At 44.5% G+C, this 19555-nt stretch overlaps 1 protein-coding gene across 3 annotated transcripts in view; it reads right to left on the bottom strand.

Annotated features, from left to right (window-relative positions):
* STK26 (serine/threonine kinase 26) overlaps window positions 1-19555 on the bottom strand; it is a 41476-nt gene that overhangs the window by 5574 nt on the left and 16347 nt on the right. For 2 of the 3 annotated variants that reach the window (XM_066639920.1, XM_066639921.1), the window contains exons 3-11: window positions 14197-14427; window positions 10661-10717; window positions 7878-7986; window positions 7629-7786; window positions 6349-6534; window positions 5121-5269; window positions 4519-4612; window positions 3215-3277; window positions 2993-3129 (exon numbers count right to left, since the gene is read on the bottom strand). In XM_066639920.1, coding sequence (XP_066496017.1) covers window positions 2993-3129; window positions 3215-3277; window positions 4519-4612; window positions 5121-5269; window positions 6349-6534; window positions 7629-7786; window positions 7878-7986; window positions 10661-10717; window positions 14197-14427 — 1184 coding nt within the window. Of the gene's footprint in view, window positions 1-427; window positions 2487-2992; window positions 3130-3214; window positions 3278-4518; window positions 4613-5120; window positions 5270-6348; window positions 6535-7628; window positions 7787-7877; window positions 7987-10660; window positions 10718-14196; window positions 14428-19555 lie in introns of those variants that run through there. The other variant, XM_066639922.1, reaches the window with a different exon arrangement.

Here is a 19555-nt window from a genome sequence, read left to right as displayed (position 1 = left end):
TCCCAACCCCTCCAGATTAAAAAGCTGGCTTCAGAGTACCTGTACTTTCTATCAGATGTGAGCAACCTTTCCTATATTAAAGAATGTCAAGGGCTAAGTGTTTCCCAGCTGGCCATCACTATTCTTGGAATCACCATCTTGTAGACAACCTGTCCCAGTGCTACATTTGGTACAATACTCTTCATCTGCTACTGAACACAAAAAACAAGCTGCTTGTTTGAAACCACGCTGCAGGACTATGTAGCACGGGTTAGCCAGCAAACGAAAGCAAGGCCTTTATATAATGCAGAACAGCCGGAAAGGCAGAACGTCCTTCCGCCACCCCCTTTGCATCACACAAATCAGGACCACGAAAGATTACAGAACTTAAATATTTATTTATTTTTTAAACCATTCAACCTTCTGCTGCCCCCTGCCTGCCCCCTCCCTCCCAGAAAAAACACTGAACGAAGCATCATCTATCAACAGATTTACAGGACTAACAGCTACAGAGAGTTTCCGTGATGCAGTTATTTTGTAAAGCTTCAGATCAACTGTATTTACAACTTTTGCTGCTTTTACATTTATAAAAATATTTTTATTTAATCCATAACATTATTGTTTTCAAAAACTATGTCCAGACTTTTTTTTTCCTCAGATATAAATTCTAATTGTGTTTCAGTTATATAGCAGATGAAAGAATTTTTTAACAAACGTTTCTTTAAAATTAAAACAAAAGGAGTTAAAAGTAATTTTTTTCCATTTTTATTTTTTACAGTGTAGGCACCATTGAAAAATAATTGCCCTTGGCATTTCTGACCACCTTCTCTCACCAGTGTCTATTTTTTCTTTTCTTTTCTTTTTTTTAAAAAGAATGTAATGGCAACTTTTAACTAAAAAATTCAATATTTGCTTGAACTCCATTAACTCTGTTCAATATTTGGCAGATATATTTCAAATCCTTTAAAATGACTTTGTGCAAAACAAAAAAAAAATAAATGTGCAGATCTGAACCATAAAATTAAACACATCCAGCCTTTTTATAAAAAATAAATTTACACCAACAGTTCCACAGCTAAGGACTGAAATATAACCCCACTTCAAACTTCAGCATAAATATACATACTAGGTTGAGAAAAAGGGGAAAAAAAGGTATTACCCCATCTAAACAGTACCATAAATATATAACTGAAAGCAAGTTTATAATTTTATCTACCTTTTTATGAAAAAAAAATCACTCTATACTGCACAGTACTCTTTTTGTGAAAGAATATCTATAACTCAGTTATTTGCATATTAACTGGTAAATACATATTTAAAATACACTTTGGGGAGGGGTAGAAATCAACGTGTCATGGTGACGCACTGTATGTCATGTACTTTAAGAACCTAAGTATATAAATACCCTACAGGAAAGGAACGTCACCCCACAAAACGCTGGTGTCACACACATATACCTGCTTGTGAGGTATTTATCACACGCTACAGTATTGTCCCAGGTCCCCCACCCCACAAACGCAGAATGAACTGCTTTTGTTTTCTTTCCAATTTCACTAAAAAAAAAAAGAGGAAGCAGTAATTAAATTAAGCCAGATTTCTATTTATGTCCATTATTGCCAAAAGCTGCCCCCTCTCCACCAGCCTTCAACTGTATTGCTTTAAAATTTTTCCTGCCATGATGAATGACTAGTCAAAAACCCTGCTCTAGAAAGGTGATACATAAAACTATACACTATGCTATACCAGTCGCTACATGTTAGACTTGCAAAGCTATTGACATATTGCTCTCAAAATGCAGGTGTGATCACAGAGCTGCCTAAAATACTGTACCAATTTTTCAGGTATTGTTGCAGGCTTATTACTTTTCTACAGGGGCCTAAATAAAGACTATCGTGGTTCAAGCAGGTGCTACAACAACATCCTAGCTCTCAAATATATTCTTGTGAAAGGCTACTGTTTGACGCCTAGTTTTAGTAACTGAGAAGAGCTATAACTTATGCATACAAAAGGAGGAAAAGACCTACAAAAAGGAGACCACTGACACACCTCCCCACAGTTGGAGAACAACAAAATGCTGTTGAAATACATGGCCCGCGTACTTCCTATGAACTCAAGAGAATGGGGTGTGGTCCACGGATCTCTGACACCCCAGATCCCATGCAGGAGATGCCCCTGGCTGCATCTAGAAGCAAAACTGCACCTCACTGTTTTTGAATTTTTTCTAAACTGGATTAAACAGGTGAAAACTACCATATTAAAAGTTGCTCTTTACAAAAAAGAATGTCCTGGAAATACAAAAAAGCATGTATACCCATCACAAAATAGTGGAGTCAAAGTCCTTTCAAATCCCCGATCAAATATGTTGCAATGATCTGAAAAGGCACAAGGAGCTCATGAGCAAAGCATGGCCAAGCTTAGAGAGAAGGTTTTGGTGGGCTATACTATGTTCGTGAGGAACAGCAATCGCTGATGGGAGAGTTTCTTAGGAGGAGTCATTCACAGAAAACCTGAAAGGAGAGAGAACGAAAAACGTGTTCACCTGCCAACGTGTCCCACCTGAACAGTCAAGTACATAAAAGCTTTGTAGAATCTGCCTAACCATCAACAACTCATCCATTTCCTCTGCCTTTGGCTAACCCAGTGATTTTCAACCTTTTTCTTCTCATGACACCCTGACAAGTCGCTGAAATTGTCAAGGTACACCACCAGTTTTTTGACACATCCATTAACAGCAGGGGCTCCCATCCCCTGGTGACTCAACTAACAAATGTCCCTTCCCCCAACTCTCGCGGCACACCTCCAGACCAGCGTGCCATGGCACAGTTGTTGAAAATAGTGGGCTAACCCCACAACCTCTGTTCATTCACGTAGCGATCCAGCTCCACACACATACACAACTTGTGTCCAAGCCATGCTATCCCGCCACCCTCTCCCCTATTACACAGTAAATAGGAAGAAAGGTCATGGATAGTGTAGGGATACAGCAAGTTAAGAAATGGAACCCACAACTTACTTCTGAAATTTCTCCATAAGTTTCTTCACCATCTTATCTGTGATACCTGGACAAGCAGCCTCTGCCATATTGATGCTTTTTTCAAGTTCTTCAATTGCCTTCTTCCTGCTTGCATTGTTGGTATCTTGCTGCTTGAGCTGAGAGGCATATCAAGAACACAAGAGTCATGATTTTATGGCTTTACTGCACATGTTTGGGACATGTAGGAGGACTGAGACTCACCTCAGCAAATACAGGCGTGATTATCATTGTTAAACAGCTCAGGGTTTTCAGGAGATCTTGGTCCTGGAAGTCAGAAACGTATCGTATTCAAAACAGGGACAAAGCCTCTGAAATACCCACAGTGAGCGCTACTGCCAGATCTCTGAGTGATTGGCTGTAGGGCAGCATGGGGTTTTCAATTCCCCACAGGTCAGCAGTGGCCAGTAAAGCTCCACACAAAAAAGGTCTCTTTTTGCTCCTCCACTTAGTTCACACTAGTTACTCCCAGGCCTAAATGTGAGTGAGAAAGAGCTACAGGTGCGCATATTAGAGGAACCATCTGTGTGAATGAATTTTAAAGTGAACTCTTTACATTGGGCCCTCCTTATCTTGGAGCTCTGCATCTGCAGATTTAAATATCCATGAAAGCCAAGCCTGCAGCTGGAGTGCCTCAGAGGACCTCCCAGATGCAACCGTTAGGCACTTCCAGTTCATACCAGTGACTCACGGTTGTGTCCGGAAGTGTTGAGGCACAAGGAGGCTGCATGTGGAAATGCCTTACAGTTGTGACTAAGAGAGTCTCTGAGGAGGCCGGGAGGCTGCACGTGACCCCTGGAGCACGGGCATGGCTCCCAGACAAGTAATTGCGGTGCTCCCCCCTCCTGTGGATTTGGGGGGTCCTGGAACAGATATCTCACAGATGCTGTGGGCCCACTGTACCAAAAAACAAGAAGTGCCACGTACCACACTTGCAGAAGGCAGCATCTACACTACCTTCAACAGACTCTGGACTGTGTAGAAATGTGTCCTAGGTACAAAGCAGCGGTCCACTGCAAGCAGGTTTTATCCTCTCCCCCCCCCCCCAATGCTTTCCCTTGGAATATTCCAGACACAGCTTTCAATGGCTTTTGCAGCTGGGAAAAGGGAGGACGACACCCCAGAGGCAGGGCTCCCACTGGCCTCTTGTAGGTCACCACTTTAGACACAGAAAGGAGAGCTTTAGAAAAGGGTACGTGAACATGGGCTGCATGAACCCCCGTGGGGGGTTAATAACTTCAGAGCAATAATCAGATAAAGGCCTGGAATTCACTGGTTTGTGGTCAGAGATCACGGACTGCAATAAAGACCTTCCTGTCCATCAACAGCAGTGGTTGCAGAGATAAGCGTGGACATGTGAGGACAAATGCAGCCGGGGGACAGACTGCCCATCCCAATCTAGACCAGCAAAATGTAACCAGGCTTTGCTCCATAAAAACCAAAGTTAGCACCCTGCCTGTGACAGCTAAGGATTCACGACAATAAAGAGAGATTCAGGTTGGACATACTGCTCCGTTCTGAAGTTTCTTGGCATCCGGCTTCTTCCGAACTGTAGTAAAACTCCACTCTGGGTGAGAGTTATTTTCCTTGTTGCTAGACTCCCTAAGACAAGAAAAAATGATCCCTGTTTCAGAAACTGGGCGACTTAACACCATGGGTCCGATACAAGGCAACATTCCCCAATATTGTACTGTCAAACAAAATGGACAATACTGTGAACTCTACATACAAATTGTGTGTGTTTGGCAGAAGCAAACGTTGTGATACAATGGAGAAGAAACAGGGACTCAATCCAAATGTTGCTGCCCCCCTATTTTAGATTGTTTACTTTAAAAGGGTTCATCAGATGCCACAAGAGCCACATCCAAGGTATGTGGATCCTTTCAAGGTATGTTTATAAAAGAATGAGAAGCATCAATCAGTTCAAAGCAGCTCTTTCAGCTGCTTCCTACTGGAGGGGTATCAAGCAGGGCTAAATGAGAGGCAGTGGGCAATCCGTATTCCAAGGAGTCCAAAAGAGGGAGGGATAATGGATATGAGGTGATTTCACAGGGTCTTTTCAAACCCCTTCCTCCCCTTGGTCCCCGACAATCCTGAACTTGGGACTTACGAATCGGAACCATCAGAATCGGTCTCGTCGCTACTGTGCCCTTCTGCTTTCCACCTCTTGAACCTATCAATGAGCTCTGTCAGATAAGAAGTCTTCTTGGCATTTTTCAAAATAAACTTGTGCTTTAGGAGTTCTTTTGCTGTTGGACGCTGAAACAGACACAAGAGTTTATGCTGGCCGTGGTTCTGCTTAACTGCAAGTTGGTTCATTAGATCAGGTTACAAACGTTTTGTGATCAGGTGGCAGTATAGTATTTGTCCTGATCGGTAACCCCATTCTCTTTATGGCTGAAAATCAGCCCTCTGCTGCTCTGCGTAATCCAAAACGCTTTCACATCCTTCCACTAACAAGGGTTGGCCTGATGAAAATTCTCATTTGCTGCCTGTGCTCAGGGCAGAGCAGGAAGTGGGATTAACATCAAGTCCAACACAACTCAATGTGCTGCCTTCATTACCTGTGAATAGATTCCTCTGAAGAAAACTGATGTATGGGATGCAGTGGTGTAAGCCCAGATCACCTACTGGTCCCTCCTAGCCTAGCAGTTCTTTAAGAAACAGAACATGCACAAATCCACACAGACGCCGTTCTGCTTAAAGCAATACCTTGCCTTTTCATCTGGTTCAGGACCAGAGCACTGTTGAAAGTCAAAAATGGATGAATGTCAAAATGAGCCTGTTTTAGCTTGCAAATTTCTTTTGGCCAGTGAAAAACATAAATAGCCAGCTATGTAACACATGCAAAACCTAAACAAAACAGAAATAAAAGAAAAATAAACATATGAACTGACAAGTGTTTGGAAGGTTGGATGAAACTGGATGAAAGCGGAAAGTAGGTGGACAAAATTTAAAATGTGCTTATAACTGAAAACAGCGGAAGGAGCAAAGCGATGACAGTCAAGGTATTGCTGTACACTCCTACCACTTCACCATGAAAGAGACTGCTGCACACCTCAACAGCCCATAACAGTCTGAAGTACCTTGAAGACACCTGTCCTTTTCTACAGGGAAGGACCGTAAGCTCAGCAGAAGATGCAGAAGGGCCCCTGAATCTCACACCTCCAGGTAGGGCTGGTTAAGACCCCAACCTGAGGCCCTGGAGAGCTGCTCAGTCAATAATACTGAGCACGACAACCCAAGATAATGCAACTTCCCCAGTTCCCCGGTCTCTTTATTTTAGAGTGAGTTGCCCACCACTACCAACACCCAGATTTCATGAGAGCAACACTCACAAACGTCGGGTCCTTGTTCAGGCAGGCATCAATAAACTCTTTAAAAGGCTTGCTGAAGTCTCCTATTAGGGTCGGAGGATTGTTCTTGGGGATGAGGAAGAGAACTCTCATCGGATGCATGTCTGAGTTGGGTGGCTCCCCTTTGGCTAGTTCAATAGCAGTAATTCCCAAGGACCAAATATCAGCCTACGGGGAAAAAAAAAGAAGACCGTACTCAAACGGTGCCTGTTATTTTGAACAAAATGGTCAGCAGGGACGCTGGTGCGCAACCACAGCCGACAAGATTTCAAACTCAACTGCAAACATACAAAGCCAGGTCGTCTGTGGGTACTGGAGCAACAGCACAGAAGCATTTGTCTATATGAAGGTGGGAGACGCAGTTTGATGTTGAGTCCAACTGCTGCCCCAGTCAGTTAACCAGGGCTTAGAACACACTGTGAAAGCACTCACACAGGAATGAAAACAAGCAGATGCGATTATGCTACGTGAAGTTCACTAGGAAGTCCAGAAAGGAGATGGATTTCAGCTCTGACGTGTGACAAAGGGGAACTCTGCAATCCAAGGACCGCGCACATAAGTCTACACATCATCCTTCCAGCTGTAGTTCTGTCGGGGCTTTAGGGAGGACAGCAGAGAACTCTTTGCTCAAATGGTTTTGGGCGCGAGCAGGAAAAAAGAGCTGAAGCGCACTGAACACAGGAAGAAAAAAGTGAGAGATGGATGGGCAGGCTCACCTGCCAGTGGTTCTCAACTGTGCACTGTGGTGCCCAGGGGTGCTGTGGGATGTCCCCACCAGCCTCTTTTTACTGGCTCTCCCGGGCATTGTCATCTTGAATGGCACAAGATCTCGAAAGAATCACACAAGATTCAAGATGGCAGCTCCTGGGAGAGCCAGCTGATGGCACCAATTGAACAGAGCACCTTGACTGTGGAAAGTTTGGGAACCACTGCCTTAGTGGTTACGCTCATGAAGGTTCCTGGTTTCGTGGTCTTGGCAGGAATTGTCCGTGCAATTCTGGGATCTTGCTCTGGTTGTTAAGTCGTGTCCGACTCTTCAGGGACCACAGCATGCCAGGCTCCCTTGTCCGGAGTTTGTCCAAAATCTTGCTCTTAGCAACACAAAAAGCTCACATTCTCAAGAGTTCATGTCAGGTGTCAAGAGTCTGTACTTCTGGGTCACAAATTTCACACTCGTGATCGTGGGAGATTTCTAAATACATCTGACACAAAATGAACGTACCACACCTAGGCACAAACTTCTAACTTTACAAGAGTCTTACTTTTGAGTCATAAGCCGACTGCTGAATGACTTCGGGGGCCATCCAAAACGGGGTGCCTACGAAAGTGTTCCTCTTGATCTGCGTATCGGTCAGTTGCCCGGCAACACCAAAATCTGCAAGCTTAACATCCCCTTGCTCCGACAACAACACATTGGCAGCTTGAAGGGAGAAGAAAATGCAAAACCTAGTATTAAAAAACAGAACTGCTCAGAGGGTGCCGTTCTCACACCTGTGCAAACGTAGACACACCTTTAATATCTCTATGAATCTTCTTCTCTGAATGGAGATAGTCAAGACCTTTCAAGATTTCCTTTAGCATTGTGGCAATCTGGAATTCGTCAAACGGGCCAGCACGGAGCTTCAGGGAAAAACCAAAACATATTTCACATGTTACTTTCAACTCTAGCTTTCACCATTTGTTAGGACACCACTGCAATGAATCAGAAACATTCTCTTCTCCAAAGATTTTCAAGGAAGGAAAAATGGCCATATATACACATTCCATAACAGTTGCCTGTTATAAGCAATATAAGTAACTTGGCAACCATGTCAAACAAGCTTTGGAAATATTTTACTTCCCTGAAGAGGCTTTGACTCGTGTAGCATTTCACAGGGTACTGAGGAGCAGAAGTTCTTTCAATATTAGTAAGTGTGGCCCACAAGACTGGAAGAAATCTTTGTGAGCAGGGTGGATGGGCAGGTGATGGTCAGGAGCTACTAGCCAAACTCTGGAGTACAGTTCAGCATGGGTGCTGGACTCCCAGCCGCTGAGCAAAATTCTAACGGAACAAAAACAATTCTCTGCCCTGACTGGCAAGTGATACTCTTTCTGCCTCAGCACTTCTCACTTGCAATGAATATTATTTAGCACCTGCATAGCCCATGCTGAGTGTGCAAGTGTATCGTCCTTGATGCTGTCCTTAAATCCACTCTGAGAGGTAAACTAGTGGCATTCCCATATTTATGGGTGGGAAAGACCAAGGCTGAAAGAGAGTGGCTGGCCTAAGGCTAACAAGTGAGTTCATGGCAGAACTGAGATCTGACCTGAAGATGTCCTGATTCACAACTCAGTCTTTTAGCCCCTACATTAGAGAGAGATTATAAGGCGTTAAGACCACGTCCTGTTTTGTTTCCTCTCCTCATTTTGTTACCAAGAAAGCATCCACTACTGCCAAACCAAGCAAGATCAGTATTAATGCCCACAAGTGTTGAGATAACTCAGACACAAGAGTCTCAATTGACACGAGCAGAGTGCGTTACCTTTTGCAGACAATCGGGCTACAAAGATCTAGACAGAGGTCCGCAAGAATGTGTCATGCACTGGTCACCTCTGCCTCCAAGAAAGACCAACCAACACATGCACTTCTATCTCTCAAAGACGCACAGCTGAACATGTGCACTGACAACACCATATATTAGTACAATAAACATGATGTGTAAATGCATCCTAACACACTGAGATCTAGCCCTTGGCCCCAACTGCAAGTTACTTAGAAGCCGTTGCTGTGTTCCCTTCTATTCCAGATTTTGGCTGAGAGAAGCAGCATTGGTGCTCTTAGGATTGAACTGGGGGCCAGGAGTGGGAAAGAGCCAGGCACAGAGACAGAACCAGGTGCTAAAATTCTAGTAGGATGCAGCCACAGTTTGCTATGAAAAGACAAAAAATGCCATAATGCTCAGCACTAAGAATATTTTAGGATCTCATAAGTGTCAACACTGAATGGTATTATCTTACAGGAAAAGGGTGGGTCTGCCATAGGGCTGTGGTGGAGCTGGACTGGGGGATAGGGGAAAACCACACACTGCCACACAGATCTATTTGCTTTTTCAGTCACTCCTAGGCTGGTTCCACCATGAACAGTGCACTTGTCACAAGCAATGGTCCCTTTCATGGTTTAAATTTAAACTGCTGAAAATGGAAAAGCCAGGTCAGTTTCAACGCTGAGTATTAACTGGGCTTTGGAACACACTCCTGGGACCTGCTTCCAAGGGAAATACTTCTGCATGCTTGAAGCTGAACAGAACGCCGCACCACACCTTTTGGGTATTCACTACTTTTTTGGTGCCGGGGGAGGGGGGGGGAGATGACAAGGTTTTCTCCTCTGTCTCAGCTACAGAATTTGTGGTGTGTCTTATTCTAAAATACCCGTTTTCGAGACATAAGGCAAACAAGTTGTGCTCAGGCTCATCTATGACCAGACACGAAGGAACACACTAGTCACTTCACCTACATCCGTGGCGCATGAGAGGGGGGCGCCAGCATGCACCAGCAGAGACGGCGTTTGACTTGGACCAAGGAGCTTCCATCCATGCCCAGGCACTGACTCACTCAGCAGCCTGAGTTATTCATCTGCAAATGCAAGGAAAAGCTGCCCAACTTGTTAGGTTATTGCAAAGGAGGAAGAGACACAACATATAGCACTTACGGTTTTTAGGTTTGTAAGTCGCTTTGGGTGCTCTTTGGGGAGAAAAGTGGGATCAGAAGCGTAGCAAGGGGGTGCAGTAAGTATTGCAGGCGGTGTAATGAGCTGTGTAAGCGGGCCCCTCCCATTTGCCGTCAGAGCCATTGGGGAAGCGATGGCAACATGCAGGCAAGAGCCTGCAGGCTGCTGCTGCTGCCCCAATGTCTCTGACGGCGAGCAGGAGCCGCTTACACGGCACATTACACTGCCTGCAATATCTACTATGCTGCCGACCCCTCTGGTTACACTGAGTGGTATATAAATGTAGTAAGTAATTTGCAACGTGCTGTCAAGAAGCTCAGCAGATCATGATGCAGCAACTAAAAAGCAGCCTGAAGAACATACCAAGAGCTAAAAACACAGGTGAGATTCTAGCATGAAAGCACCATCCTGGTCTCCAACCTGAATCCTTACAACGCTTGATGGCAGGAAGCCTGCTTACCTTCCCTGAGGAATTACAAGTGGTGGCTCCTGCACTGAGGAAAGAGGAACCACACTCCCAGCAACACGGATATGTCAGCAAACTCACAAGAACAAAAGAAACAAGCAACACATAATCAGAATACTCACCAGATCCAGTGCTGATCCCCCACCCAAGTATTCCATTATTATCCATAACTTTGTGCCCTAAAAGGGAACATAGCAGAGATGTTAAGCCTTGTCAAGAGAGAGCCTGTCTACTTTCCCTACCTCTCTGGGACACGATCAGGTCATTTCACTACACAGTCCACAAGCAAGCAAGACACCACCCCACACTCTGTAGCTATGGACATGAAGACAACCACTGCATTATCCCTTCCTTTGTGATGGTTATCCCACGCCTGTTCTGAAGCACCCTAAAGTAAGGTGGGAAATACTACGTGGAAAATAAGAGAACTGTGTTATGTTTAAAAAAACCTCTCAAGTCCGTTGAGATTATTTTTGTACTTGGCACAGGTCTCAAGAGACTGTTTTTTAAATCTAAGGCTATATTTTTTTAATTTGAGAGACTTTACTTGGTATATACTATAAACACTCACAGAACAAATTAATAAGATAATAAACATTCCCAATATAACCACTGAGGTGACCAAAAAAAGAGAGGTGGTACAACCAATATTGATATAAAAAACCTGTAGCAATACAATACTATTAAATGAACATTTGTCCTTCCCATTCACACACAGGCAGAGGTTCAAGAAATAAACAGAAAATCTAAAATGGAAGAGTTCTGCCTACTCAGGTAAACAGTGACCTAATTTAAAAAAACAACACAAAATGAATTCTCAAATTGATGGTTTTTATGAATTCAGACTGGATATATAAGGCCACCGTCCAATCTGGGAACTTCCTCTGCCTAGTTAAGGGCTTCTTAAAATGAGAGAAAATAATCTGGACCAATTAACTGAACAAGAATGGCAATTTCTGTTTTTGTAGTTTCTGTTTCCATCCAGGAATGCCAGAGGACATCTTTGCCAGCAATCTTCAGGATAAGGGCTTCCATCTAAGGCTGTGTTTTAACATAACTCCATTTCCTGAACACAAACTGAAACCTGAGCACAACTTCAAGAGTAAACACAGGGACAGGACATCCATGCCCTAGGTCTAGCCACAGTCGAATAGAGAATACTTTGTTAAGAACTCCGAGGACTGGAGATGGCACATAAACTAAGAGAGGCTTGTTCCAACGTTAAGAAAATCAGGAGGGGAGTTGCTTGCTACTTTTAGCACTTTTCACAAAGCCCAACTGTGTCAATTATGGGGGGGGGAACACACCCCCTGCCACAGGCACTCATTCTCAGGCAAACAGTGTGGTCACACAGATACCTCTGGATGGTCTGAATGCGATTTGGAAAGACCAACCCAGCAGAAAAGCTGGCTTATTGGAAAAAACACCGAAGTTGCTACTATAAACTGTAACCGGTAATGTAGAGTTTTTGTCCAAAGAACCCAAGAATGTTCTTTGCTGGCTATGCAAGCCAAGAAAATGTCCTGCACACAGGAATGAAGATATGTCATGTTCTTCAGGAGCTGGGTGGTGTCCAGCACGGTTTGAGAGCTGATGAAGAAAGCCTTTAACTTTAATTCCTGCTGATTACTTGGGAAGAAGGGAATCCGCAAGACTTTGACACTTTTGTGACAAGACTGTGTCAGGTGTTGGAAGTTTCCTTATTTTATAAAAAGGACACAGCAACTGGCATCAAAATTTTCTCAACAATTCTCCATTCTGACCCCACCCCCAAGACCTACTTATTTGCATTACGGGTCTCCTCCATGTTTATTCAGTAGGAGAATGGTATGCTGTTGTGAAAACATGGTGCGCACTGAAATACGCTTTGATCTGAGCTGAAATGCTTAGCTGAAAACACAGACCTCTTTCTACCAGAACCTTCCAGACCCCAGGAGTTCCCTGCCAATCTGGTGACTGGGAGGTTCTGGCTATAACTACCCTCCTTTTTACTCTGGCATCAGCCTGGAGAGGGCTTTTATTTTAGAAATCTGGATTTTAAACTTGAACCATCTGGGTTTTGGTGTTTTAGTGGAGTTTTAGCTGGGGCAAGTTTGAGTTTTAGGTCTTTACCAGTAAATTAATCTTTATTTCTAAGTGTAGTCGTTTATAACTTTGCTCCTTAGTATTAGTAGCATTTCAGGTGTGTTTTTAGTTCTTTGACAAAGCCCTACACTAGCATTCCTCAACGTCTGACCCCTGCTGTACCACTTCGAGTGGTCCACCTATTGAAAGTACCTCTGGAAGTAACTAATGATGTCATCACCAGTTACTTCAGGTTGGAAGGCCACATGCAATGCAACAAACACTAGTAAGAGGCTCAGGGTAGATGGGAGGGCTTTTTAGAGCACACAAAAAGCATGCATTGGAGCTCTGCCCACCAAGCCAAGGTTCCTACTGCTGTTCATTATGTCATGCCACTGGTCTCACTGCTGGGAAGCAGGTGTCCGGGAGTCCGATGAGTACCACCAGACACCACCTCAAGTACCACTGGTTGGTACCACTGGTTGAGAAACACGGCCCTACACAAATCTAAACTTGCTGAATGCGGTCAAAAATCCTGAAAGAACTTTTTACTTCAGAATCAAACACCTTGTTCGTTTCACATAAGTATAAGGCCAACAAATAAAAAGGAATCATTGATGATGCTCAGCCTATGGAACTTGCTTGAGCTGCATGAGGAAAGGTACAAGCGGATGCATAAAAAGCAGACAAGAGCAGTCACTGTGTCACCCAGACGGAGGAAATTCCCAGACTGAAAAATGCATGAAATCAGTACAGGGCGGGTGAAGGAAGGAGAGAACATCAGCACTGAAGATGCTAAAAGAAGAAGCCAGACCCAGGGGTGGGGTGGGGGCTTCAATCCCATCCCCATGCTTTCTCTCCTCTACTCCCCCAGATTCCCCCCCCCCCACTTACTGCTGCTCTATCCATTCTGCCTTCAGTCTGAAAGGTGTTTCACCTCTTTATAAAGTTACAGATTACAGACAGCATTGGGGGGGGCACAATTGGGCTTTAGTCCCATCTACAGTAAGTTCACTAGTTTAAAAATGAGAATGACTTGAATTACTACAAGTGCAAAATGACAAAGAAGGAACACCCAAAGAATGAGATGGCAAGGAAACGAGGTAATCTTTGGCAGGGGCCCACAAGAGCCCTAACTATCCAGCCATTGTCTGTGGTTGCCATCCCCCTTCCTTCAAATCTTTTGCCACATGAAAGAAGCTTGCCAGAGAGGAGGGGAATTTTTTCTCATTTCGGCTCCAATACGGTACAAAACCATCAAAAGCAGTTTCTCTCCTTGTTCAAAAAGGAATTCTGGTCGTTTTTTACCTTCTCACAGAAGAAGCAAGACTTTGGGGAAGGGGTTTGAGTGATTCTGGGTATCCTACTTGTCAGAAGACAGCATTTGCCTCTGGCCAGCGGACTTCTGACTACTCCTAGACCCAAAACCTCACAACCTGGCCGAAGCCAAAGTTGAATGATTTTAAGAAGTCTTTAAAAATCTGCCAGTGTTTCCATAAACTGCAGCACTTTTCATGACAACAACACAGCTGCTTCCAAAGCACTGAAGGACATACAGTTCTTCCGGTAGACACAGAGCAATTGTATAAGTTACCTTTAAATAGGAGCCGTAGTATTTTGTTACATAAGGGCTGTCACACTGGCTCAGGACCGTGATCTCTTGCTGAATATCCTCTATTTCGTCTTCTGCCTCCTCCAGATCTATGATTTTTATAGCCACCACTTGCTGTGTCCGATTATCAATCCCTTTAAAGACTTCTCCAAAAGAGCCTTTCCCAATGCGTTCTAGTTTTGTGAAGAGTTCCTCTGGATCGGCTCTATGGTTCTGTCAAAAAGGGGGGGGGGAGGAAGAGGGAATACATACAATAATCAATTCCTGACTTGCTTTTTTCTTGGTATGACTCAGGTCAGATTAAAGATTTCAATTTCACAACAGAAGTAAAATCTAGGAGTGAAGAATATATTTTTAACACACATACATGCCACCTTCACTGACTGAAGGTAGCCCAAGATGGCATACAATGAATGAGAACAAACAAGTAAAGAAATGAAATGAAGTAAAATTATGACCCAGATCCAGACCCAGATCCAACTTTCCAGCACTGATACAGCTGTGCCAATGGGGCATGTTCTGCATCCTGCAGTTGGGGGGCAGTCATGGAGGCCTCTGCAAGGTAAGGGAATGTTTGCTCCCTTACCTTGAAGCTGCACTGGCCCCTACCCTCATGCTGGGAAGTTGGTTAGGATTGTACCCTATGGCAAATATCAGGACAACAGAGCCTACACATAATAAAAAGTTAAAATGCCTGGGATTGTGCTTCAGGATGTAGAACAGGGGTGTCCAAAGTTTTTGGCAGGAGGGCCACATCATCTCCCTGACACTGTGTCGGGGGCCAGGGAAAAAAAGAATTAATTTACATTTAAAATTTGAATAAATTTACATAAATGAATATATTAAAGATGAACTTATATAAATGAATGAAGGTCTTCCAATAGCTCAAGGCCTATAAAAGGCCTTGCACAAAGCAAGACTGGCCTTTCCTTTGCTGCCGCTACTGCATCACAGAGTGAAACAGCAAGCAGTGGAGGGAGCTCTCATCCCACAGCTCATGCGAGAGGTCAAATAGTCGCTCTCATGCTGAGAGCAGTTGCGTTGGGCCAGTGAGGGCTCCAACAAATCTCCAGACACCAGAGGCTCATTGGAGACTAGGGGCTCCCTGAGGGCCGCAAGTGGCCCCAGGGCCGGGGTTCGGGCACCCCTGATGTAGAAGGTCATTGTGGCAATTCAAACCGCATTGTATAGGTGAATTAAGGGACTGCTGTGTGACTGCAGACCAGCCTTGTTCTAGTGTGCATATACAGAATTCAGCACTCTAAAGATCTGTGCCCATTCCCTGGAGATGCCAAACTGGAACCAGAAGCTTCAAATGCTATAGTTTGATCTTACACTACAGACTCCCTCTGCTGGGGAGGAAGTAAGGAGGATTTGGAGACAAGGCAGAGGTTCCCAAAGAGCGCACTGTGAAGCCCTGAGTCATCGCAGGATACGCACCGCTCAGCAGCAAGACCATGATGCAACCCTGCAAACTGGGGTAGGAGGCTCAGCTGCTGCGGGTGGTTTTAGTGAGCTTGGAAAGGCCCTCCCTCTTGCTCTGACCCTCTTACAGCTATTTGTAAGGCCACTTCTTGTTGCCAAACCTGGAAGTACATGGCGGTGACATCATCATGCAATACAGTTTTGCTTCATCAGTACTAGGTTCTGAATGCGGCCCATGCAGCACAAAGGGCATTGTAAGCCAGGGAGGTTTGGGAAGCACTGCACTCAAGGAAAAGGTCTGAAAGTGGCCATGAAGATTACACAACAAGGCCTTTACGCCCTAACAACCCCCAGGTTATCTTTCTCAGAAATTCTGCTAAACCCTCTAGAGAAAAAGATCAAGAGAGTCCTCCACAGGCCTGCATTCAAGGAATGATGCCCTACTGATAGCACATGGAGATTCAAATGTTCTGAGTGCAACTGTTGTGCAATATTCCTACTTACTTAATTGTTCCTCTTTAGGAACCAGCCGATAATTACACAAACTGTTTCCCTGCAATGCTAAGACAGCCCAAATCTTCATGGAATTTTCCAGTTCTAAATCTTGACCCCCAGCTCTTTCCACAAGGCTGGGTAACACTAGATAAAGGCCTGCTACAGAAGGAATATTAAGATATCCACAAAAGTCTATTTTAAAAGAAAGACAAGCAGTGTGCTTTGAGAGTTTTCTCCCTCTTTTACGTTTACACAAGTTAACGTGTCCCGGTTCCAGGCCTTTGGAAATGTTTTTTCCAGAACGGGATATTTTTAGAATCTCTCCCTTTAAAACCTGATTAAAAGCCTGGAGGCAGCTGTATGCAAACATCACCTCAGTCAAAAAGAAAAATGAAAACATAACCAAATTCAGTAATTCAGCACAGACTGGTCCATTCAACCACTGTGTTAACCAGCCAGGACACAAGACAGAGTGCTATTATAAAACCCATCCTTTGACTCTCTCCACATCCTGGGGGGATATAGATTCTGAGACGAGACACTGAATGATGTGCCATGTGCTCCAAGGCAACCAATAATTTAATCAACACCGTGGTGTAAACCAAGGCTCTCCAAACTACAGTGTGCAGGCCGGATCTGGAGTTACTGTTCCACTGCACTGTGCATATGCTCGTGTCTGCCCGGAAATCCTGCTGCAAAGACTGCTGGGCGACGGGCAACTGATGCAACTGCCCAGAGTATCACTTTGTCCAAATTATTAACAACAGTATTTATATACCGCTTTTCAACTAAAAGTTCACAAAGCGGTTTACAGAGAAAAATCGGATAACTAAATGGCTCCCTGTCCCAAAAGGGCTCACAATCTAAAAAGATGCAAAAGAATACCAGCAGACAGCCACCAGAACAGACACTGCTGGGGTGAGGTGGGCCAGTTACTCCCCCCCTGCTAAAAAAGGAGCACCCACGTGAAAAAGTGCTTCTTACCCAATTAGCAGATCAGGTGGAAAGTTATGCGGCAGGACAGTAAGTGCTGCTCCGGACAGGGAAGGCTTCCTTGGTGCAGTTTGGAGACCACTTGTTTAACCCTTTATGTAAAGCAATTAGAGGCGAGCAAGAGGTCACTGCAAAACGCAGTCACGGCAAGGATCCCTGAATGAAGTTCAGTGGGTCTCTTCTAGGATGAGGGCCTTTTCTGTGGTGGCACTGACCTTGTGGAATGCCCTCCCGGGGTGGGGTGGGGGATGAGACATACGACTCCCTTGTTTTCTACCTTCAGATGCTAGAAAACAACCTGACTTTCTAAGCAGTTTCAGGTCTGGCTGTTTTAGTAAACACTAGTGTTTATGCTGCTTCTCTGCGTGTTTGCTTCTTATTGTATTATGCACTACTGTTTTGTTGTTTCACTTACATCTGCTTTTATAAGCTGCTTCAAAGTTTCTTGTTCAGAGATGTAGGTTATACCCTTAAAAAAATAAAATACAGCTGCACTGGCTATTTGATGCTTGTGTTGAGGAGCTCCCAACAGACACTAGCACTTTGCAAATCCTCTGCTGGAACTTCAGTTCTGTAGGCAGTTTGCGTGCAGGAAGGAACAGGGTGAGCACTGGGCCTTCGTGCTCCACATCAGTTCCTGCTCTTTGTGTCCCTCCTTCTAGCAAAGCAAGATGAAAAAAAGCTCAGGGAAGCACCCATGCAGATGCCCCCCAGCTGACAAGATATTGCTGCTCAGGACCTCCAGCGTATATGAACTAAGGGAAAGTTAGAAGTTGCCCCAACTAGACTCAGAGCAGGCCTGGAGCAGAAGATCGATCACGATCAATTGGGAGAGTTCTGGGTGATTTCCAGAATTTCTGCAAAGGTTTCTTTCTGCTGTTCAGCTGCTTAACAACAGCAACAACTGCAACAAAATTAGCAACAACTCCCCAAAATTAGGCTGAAAGCTGGGGAGAGGGAACCTAGAGAAGATTTCTGTGCTAAGAGACAATCTGTGCAGTTCTGATACGGAAAACAAATTCCTAGGCCGAGCACATGCTCTGATTCCCTCAATCCTAAGCATGTTTCTGTCCCCTAAGACAGAAAATAATGCAAAATATATTATTTTACACCTGGCTCCAGCTGGTGGAGCTCAGGGATCCAGTAAAAAAAATTGGGATCCACATAAGGCTGAAATCTGCCCATCCTTATCCTACAGATATTTGCATAGTTAACAGTCAGGGGACTGTTTGTTATTTGCATGTAGACAAGAACCTGTGTGTTCTTAACTGACATGCAATGCTGAGACTTTATAAACAAACACAACAGTCAGGGAAAGTCAGTTCTAATCCCAATAAGAAATGGGCACCAAAACCTTCATGGAGTAGAACACCACCACCACGGGACATGAAAGCAACTGTTGCCCTGCATGTGCCTGATCTCTTTTGATCTCAGAAGCTAAGCAGGGTCAGGCCTGGTTAGTACTTGGATGGGAGACTGCCTGAGAATACAGGGTGCTGTAGGCTTATACCATAGTCTTTCGAGACTGAAGGTTGCCAACCATCATGAAATAACCACTGATGCAGTCATCCAATGGTGGCAGGCAGTGAGATGGGCTTTAATCTTGCACAAGATCAAGCCTCCTCCACTGTTTGTTGCATTGCACTCCTGGTCCCACTTCTGGGTGGGAGGGGTCCTGCAAGTACCCCTGGAGAACCACCTGTACTACTGGTGGAGAAACACCTTTCCAAACCGATCTTTTAGGGGAGGGCACCAGGATGAGGTCTCTTGTTATCTGGTGTGCTCCCTGGGGCATTTGGTGGGCCACTGTGAGATACATAAGCTGGACTAGATGGGCCTATAGCCTGATCCAGTGGGGCTGTTCTTATGTTCTTATGACATACTGGCACAGCCTGACCCACAATGCTTAGGGCAGTGTTTCTCAAACTGTGGGTCGGGATCCATGAGGTGGGTCACGAACCAATTTCAGTTGGGTCCCCATTCATTTCAATATTTTATTTTTAATATATTAGACTTGATGCTACCATGGCATGTGATTGCATTAGGTGAAATGTTACAGACCTGTACTTTTAACAAGCTACTCTGTATGTGTTTTTAACAACGATAGTCAATGGGGCTGGTGCGTCAGTAGGACTGCAGCCTAGGATTATTAAAAATTTTCTTGATGCCACTTCTAGTCGACATCACTTCCGGTGGGTTCTGACAGATTCTCAATCTAAAAAGTGGGTCCCAGTACTAAAAGTGTGAGAACCACTAGTTTAGGAGAATCCCATCACAAAGCTCTCATACTGCTGTTCTACTAATACCATCCATTTAAGAATGCCAGGATTCCATCTCTGGAGGGCTGAACAGGCACCTTCTCGAGAGGGGCTCCTTCCCTGGGATTCTGAGCATGGCCTGGCTGATCCGTGCCCTTTGGACAGTACCG

Source organism: Tiliqua scincoides, chromosome 12, assembly GCF_035046505.1.
Source record: "Tiliqua scincoides isolate rTilSci1 chromosome 12, rTilSci1.hap2, whole genome shotgun sequence".
NCBI lineage: Eukaryota > Metazoa > Chordata > Lepidosauria > Squamata > Scincidae > Tiliqua > Tiliqua scincoides.
Note: the sequence above shows the minus strand (reverse complement) of the source record. Positions and strands in the feature narration are given on the sequence as shown.